General features: G+C 43.6%; 1 protein-coding gene across 1 annotated transcript; it reads right to left on the bottom strand.

The window, feature by feature from the left end:
- Positions 1 to 3,608: 3,608 nt before the first annotated feature.
- Positions 3,609 to 6,749, bottom strand: LOC309819628 (UDP-N-acetylglucosamine--peptide N-acetylglucosaminyltransferase 110 kDa subunit-like; the record flags this gene model as incomplete). Its single annotated transcript, XM_082649979.1, has 1 exon — positions 3,609 to 6,749. The coding sequence occupies one exon, from the start codon at positions 6,747 to 6,749 to the stop codon at positions 3,609 to 3,611; it is 3,141 nt and encodes a 1,046-aa protein (XP_082506105.1).
- Positions 6,750 to 7,249: the final 500 nt, after the last annotated feature.

Below are 7,249 nucleotides of genomic sequence, written 5' to 3'. Positions count from 1 at the left end.
TACACAGACATTGCCCTTATTATTTGTTGGGGCCAGGGAAGGCCCCGGGAGGAGTTTCCCGACAGTGGTGGCCCATCCTTGTGGGCCACTGAGCAACAGTCTTGTGCCCAATGTTTTCCCCTATTGCATTTAGGGCATAAACCAGGGATTTTCTGACCATCTGGAGGTTTCTGAGTAGGGAAGGAAGGACTAGGGTTAGAATTAAAAGATCTACATTCGCTAGCAAAATGACCTGCCTTTCCGCATTTAAAACAAGTCTTCGTTTTCTTTTGATTGTTTTTAAACCCCACTTTAGTTAATGCTGCCGCCACAGCAGCACCCTGTATATAAGTAGGCCCAATGTCTGCACAAAGGCGAATATAATCCTCCAATGTTCCCCGTTTTCTCCAAGGTCGAATCGCAGCCTGAGACGCATTATTAGCATTCTCAAAAGCAAGTTGCTTAACTACAATTGTACCAGTGAGTCCGTCCACAATGAGTCTCCCCACTGCCTGTGACAACCTATCTACAAAATCAGCATATGGTTCATCAGGTCCCTGTCTAATTGTTGAAAGATCCTCAGTTTTGTGTGTAGAAGGTCATTTCCTCCAGGCTTGTAATGCCAAATGATTTATTTGAGGATAAGCAACAAAGGGATAAGTTAATTGATCTTGCAAAGAAAGATACTGTCCTTCCCCAATCAGCATATGATAATCAACTGGAATATTATGGGCAGCATTCTTTTCTGCTTGTTCAGCAGCCCGTTCATAAAAATCAAACTTCCATATTAAATAATCTCCACCATTTAAACAAGCTCGTGCAATAGACTTCCAATCAGCGGGGGGAAGAGCTTCTCCTGTCAACCATAGCAGCAGTAAAAGGAGCAGTGGGCCCATATTGAGCACAGGCAGATTTTCAATCTTTCAAAACTTTCAAAGGGAGAGCCTGATGCTCCCTAGTAGCTTGTTGAGGATTATTAGGACCAGGTCTTTCTATGACGGGACAACAGAAAATAGGATCTTCTCCTCGTTTTATGGCTCCTTGTACAGCGCGCTGCAAGGGACTGAGCATTTTTACAGATGTAGATTTTTGAGCAAGACAGTCCTTATTAACCTGCAGCTTTCTCACTGACTTATCTATCACAGCCATTAGAAAATCATCCTCAGGATAGTTCTCTCTTTTATGTTTACAAGCCTCATCTGTTAAGTCAAAATGTTCCTCTTCATCTAAACTATTTAAATTAATTAGCTCTTTCGGTTTAGGAAGTGGCGACACAGTAGCTGATAATACAGTCTCTCCTTCTGTCAGAGGCTTATGTTTTTCTGACTTTACATTCAAATCAACACTATCATGAGAAGCAGCTAAACATATTTTTATCAGATTCCACAAACTATATGTAACAACAGGAGTATGAGTAGGCCCTCGAGACTCATAATAATTTTTTAAATCTTCTCCAACTTTCTGCCAGATTTCTATGTCAACAGAGCCGCCATCAGGAAACCAGGGAGATACACCATGGATATGCTGTAAAAATTCAGTCAACTGTGAGGTAGAAACTTTATTACCCCGAGCTTTAAGCATCGAAAGTAAAACCTGAGCAAATAATTCACACTCCTTTGAGCCCTTTGGCCCCATCTTATTTTACTTCTGACTATTGCCTTATGCCTCTATTAGTTTCACTTTTACTGGTGGCCACACATATTTTGCATAAGGGTTCTCTTACCTGCACTTCCTTTTTCTTTCAATTGCCTTCACGCTTCAGGTCCCTGTTCGAGTGCCACTTGCCGCGGACCAGCCGGAGAAAGAGGATCTCAGCGCCCAGGGTCAGAAGGGAAGGGGTAAGGAACGGAAGTAGCACCGACGGGTGGGGTCAGAAGGACCAAGACAACTGATGGTTGCAAGGCAAATTTTATTATGCTACAGTTGCAGATTATATAGACTAGAAATCGGAAGGCTGCCAGATGGTGGTTTACATTATCTACAGACTGTCTCGGCTCAAGGTTAACTTCCCTGGGAGGAAACCCATAAACCCAGAAGCATCAAAAATAACCTGCATGTGCAGGGGGGAGACAGCTTTGCTTGTCTCATTTTACATTCTTTCTGATCTCTGGGCCCTGGTGATTTATCTCCCATGGAATGGAACAAGGAGGGGAACAAGTAGGGACAGTCCCTTCGAGCAGCGGCCTCATGCCTGGCATGTCCTTACCTGCTCTCAAGGCTGACTGCTTCCCACACATATGTTGCCTTGTTTAAGCCTCAAGCCCTCGATCCTTTGTTGAAATACAATAATTTCACTCCTATGGTTTTCAATACCAAAAACTCAACCTCCAGGAGGGCTAAAGTCTAATTTGTACTCCAAACCAAGTAGCAGTGCAGTTCACTACTACTGAGGCTGGATCCATAAAGACTTCAAGACCACGTCCAGAAGACAAGTTATTATATATAATACCCTAGAAGGTCTGAAACATAATTATCATATACATAGCTGGTCCTTCAGAGCTTTTGACCTATAACATGTTTTTTGATGAAAGTTATTTAATGTACTGGAGATAACTGTGACTTACTGATCAAATATTTGAATACTTATACTTACCTGGGATTTCATTTCTGCTGAAAGAAAAAGGAAGAACAGGACTCACTAAAAAAAAAAAACAAACTTTAGAAATGAAAGTAAAAATCTTAACACACACTATCACTTTTGGAAGCAGCACAGAGGGGCAGTCAACGGTAAAACACTGGTGAAATAGGTCAAAACTCTGGGCCAAAAATCCATTGTCGTTATCATCAGTGACAGTACCACAACTGTGCCCTTCAGAATTAATAATCACTCCTAAGGATCTTCATTTGGCACCAGATGATGCGTTTAAGAGAAACGCTCTGGGAGGTTTTGAATCAGACTTGGTTTTTTGTTAGCCAAGTTACAGGAGAATTTTTAAAGTGGGGGGAGGGGAAGAAGGAAACGGACCAGGAAAAGAATTTAAGCCATCATCTATAAACCAACAAGGCACTGATAGTTCCAAACATTATGTCAGAAACTAAAATGACTGATACAGGCTCAAGTGGTTTATAAAACCTATAAAAAGACTACACCAGCAAAGTCCCCATTTATCTGTAGAGTTCAGAAACTAAAACAAGGAATATTTTAGCTTAAAACCTTATCTCAAGAGAATCATATACACTTCACATGAATAAAAATACCTGAAACCAAACATTTTTAAAAGCTCCAATACCCCAAATATAAAGAAAAATATTAATCCAGAAGACTCAATCAATCCATGATAATCACAGAACGGCTGGGCAATCTCTATCTCCCTTCCACACTAACCATCCATCCCATGGAAGACCAAGGGAGATCAGACCTTCCAGACTTACCTTCCAGACCTTCCAGACACCTGGCTGCTGCAAAATTCTATGGAGACTCCTTGTGGAACAGCAGTTTCCCATCTCTTGTGTCTCTCCCTATCATGATCATGATCATGCAGGAAGCAAGTCTGGCTGTGCTATTTCTTATCATTGTCTGTCACCCATCTGCAGCATGGTATTGTACAGATAAGGAAAAAGTAGTTCCCTTTCCCCCAGAAGGTTGAGGCTCAGGTACAGGGTAATTCTCCTGTGCACACAGTCCTTATTTAGGCCGACTCAGTGACTTCAACAGGCTTAATCATGTGATCAGGTTTGTTGCCAGCTGCGTAATGCTCCCACATCTGTAGATAGAGCCGCTCTAGGTCCACTGTGTATTGTTTGGTGTTGAACAGAGGGCTAGATGTTCTCTGCTTCCAGACTTTGCCACGAAGTTTCTTCAGGTATTCTAGATCAGTTCCCAGTTTCACAGCTATGTCTTCATATTCTTGTCTATTTTGAGCAATAAGCTCAAGACAGCCTAAACAAGTGAGCTGGGAAGCTGCAACTCGGGAAGCAAGAGTCTCTCCTGGCATAGTCACCATGGGTGTCCCTGACCAAAGGACATCCATCCCTGTGGTGTGTCCATTACAGAGTGGAGTGTCCAAGCAGACATCAGCCAGCTGGCCTCTCCGAACATGTTCCTCTTTAGGAGCAACAGGTGAAAAAATGATACGGTTCTGGGGAAGGCCCATGTTTTGTGCATACTGTTGAATATTAGGTTCTCCTACTGCTGGAAAACGCAACAGCCACAGTACACTATTGGGAACACGCTTCAGAATATTTGCCCACATCTGCAAAGTAGATGGGTCAATTTTATACAACTGATTAAAGTTACAGTACACAATGGCATCTTCCGGTAACCCGTACTGAGAACGTGTGGTTACAATAATGGTACGGGGAACCTCCTCTCCAGTGGCAGCCTTAATGTTGATCTGGCTAGTTGCCAGTCCATTGCTAAGACTGAATCCATTAATTGTTATCTGAATTTGTCCTCTGTTAATCATTTCAATAACTGCCTCTGCAATAGTATTCATAGGAATGACAGGCATATTAAGAGCTGTATTACTGCTGTCTGCATTGTCTCCTCCATCAGGACATTTCATCTTGACAATCTGCACATCTGGGAGACTATCAAGAAATGCTTTGAGGTCGATGCCATTCAGCACAATCCGATTGTCATAAATGTGCCCATTGGACTGAAAATCGATGACTGCTTTCTTCTTCAGGTGAGGGAACATATTAGCATGATCACCAATAAAGAAAGTATGGGGCATATAAGCCAGTTTCTCAGAATACTGCTCAGCAACTTCAGCAGGTGAAGTTTCCTGATCTGTGATGATATAATCCATGAAAAGCACGCCACTGGTCCCAGGGTAGCCCAGCCACATTGCCTGAATAGGAGCTGGCCTGAGAGCAAAGAGTTCATTTCGAGCACCCCTGGTATAACCATTCATATTTACAAGGATGTGTATACCATCTTGATGGATGCGATCAGCTGCTTTCCCATTGCATGGAATCTGAGAAAGATCAATGAAATGATGGGCTTCTGCCATCACCTTCGCTCGGAAGTTTGTGCCATCATCTGGGCTCAGGGCATAACAGAATACCTCAAATTTATCAGGATTGTGCATGCCTGGAATAGACTGCATAAGATGAGAAGTAGGATGATTCCCAAAGTCAGAACTCACGTATCCTACACGCAGTCGACCATCACTGAGCTTCAAGTCTTTTGGATGTTCGTACGGTGGTTTATGAAGGACACTGATCTCATCCAAGCAGAGGTTCCCGTGGCTCTCAGCAATAGCCTTCCTGAAGCCATGAGAAAGAGGATAGAGCATACTATGATGAGGCTGCACAGAAGGCAACCTATTCTTCTCCAGCTGGTCAGCCACAATGCTGACCAACTTCTTCATTCGCTCATCATAGTCTGTCCAATCACAGACAATCTGCAGGCAATGAGCCAAATCACAATAAGCGTCAGGAAAATCAGGTTCAAGCTTCAGAGCAGTGCGATAAGAAGCAATTGCTTCTGGAATATTCCCTGAATGCTTGTGAATGGAAGCCAGATTGCTGTGGGCATCCGCAAGTGCAGGGTTAATCTGAATGGCACGAGTATAACACTGCAAGGCTCCCTGAACATCCTGCATCTCCTTTAGAGTGTTTCCCATGTTACAGTAGGCATCAGCAAAGGTAGGACTGATTCGAACAGCCTCCTTATAATGCATCAGAGCTTCCTGCAGTTTTCCCTGCTGCTGCAATACACTTGCTAAATTTGAATGGGCAACAGCAAACTCTGGGAAGACTTCTAATGCTTTACAATACAAGCGAACTGCCTCTTCAATGTTCCCCTGGTCTCCTTTGATATTGGCTAGGTTATTCAGAGAGTCTGCATGGGTGGGACACAGCCGCAGAGCTGTATTATAACAATCTTCTGCTTCGGCAACACTGCCCTTCTCTTCCAGAGCGTTGGCTAGGTAGCAGTAAGCATCAGGGAAATGTGGTTGCAATTCAATAGCTCGCCTGTAGGTGTCTATTGCCAGATCTATCAGGCCTTGCTCATAGTATACACAAGCCAGGTTGGCATGTACCACAGCATGATTTGGGCTCAAGCTTAGGGCACAAAGGTAAGCTGCCACAGCTCTGTCAAAAATCCGTGCCTCTTGCAAGACATTTCCTAAATTGATATAAGCATCCAGAAAACTGGGGTCAAGGGTGACAGCCTTTTCAAAGTGATGAATTGCAAGCCAAATCTCCCCTTGTGCATTGAAAACACAGCCAAGATTACTCCAAGCTACTGCAAAGTTCGGTTGCGTCTCCATTGCTTTCAAATAACATGCCTTGGCTCCTTCCAAGCGACCCAGGGCTTTGAGCAGGTTCCCCAGGTCACTGCGAACACAGTACAAATCAGGATTGCACTGAAGAGCAGAGACGTAAGCTTGTACTGCCCCTTCCATGTCGCCTGCTGCTACCAAAGCGGCTGCCAGGTTAATATAACCATCGATGAAATCTGGCTTGAGATGCAATGCATGCCGGTAATGCTCAATTGCTTCCTGCAACTGCCCTCTTTCCTTGTACACATTCCCCGAATTCGAATAGGCTTCTGCCAGAAGAGGGTTCTGTTTAATTGCCAGAGTACTAAAGTGGGCAGATCTGTCCAGCCTTCGACACTGGAAGTGTAGAGATGAAAGTAATAAAAGTACTCCAGTATTGTCTGGCTCTTGTCTCCACAGCTGCATGCAGTGTTTCTCAGCTGCCTCAAAATCTCCTGCCTGATATTCTCGATGTGCCAACTCAGCTAACCCTTGGAAGGAAAGCATACGTTTCGTTGGTTCTGTGCTGTCGGCCACGTTGGCCACAGAAGACGCCATCTGGAGCTTCTGGAGAGAGTGAGAAAAGGGGGTAATTGAGTCCCGCTGCCGCCACTACTGGCAAGAATGTTTCTAGAGGTAGCAAATATGAGGGCAGCAGCCGTACCACTGCTTTGGCAGGCTTAAGTGGCGGCGACACTTACAGGCACCGAAACTTAGGAACTCTGGTTGGTCGTCTAACTGTCACGCTCTTGAAATCTTAATTCTTAACCCTGCCCTCTTCCACCATTTTTCTCCTAATCAGGGAATAAAAATTACCTATACACTTGCCTTAGAAGAAATCAAAAGTCAGTAGTCCAAACACTTTTCAAAATTTTGTTTTCTGCCCAGTTGGAAAGGAAATACATGATTGACTTTACTTCATCATTCATATAGTCAATGTGGAAAACATTAGGGCCGTGAATTTCAATACAGTAAGATCAGAAAATTTTAAATTGGCCTTCCCAAACCACTAATAAGTAACCGATGTTGTATATAATGCTAAAATCTTAGAGACTGAG

The sequence above is a fragment of the Grampus griseus genome (assembly GCF_964374135.1).
Source record: "Grampus griseus genome assembly, chromosome: 3".
In the NCBI taxonomy this organism is placed as follows: domain Eukaryota; kingdom Metazoa; phylum Chordata; class Mammalia; order Artiodactyla; family Delphinidae; genus Grampus; species Grampus griseus.
This window is presented reverse-complemented; position numbering and strand designations above follow the sequence as displayed.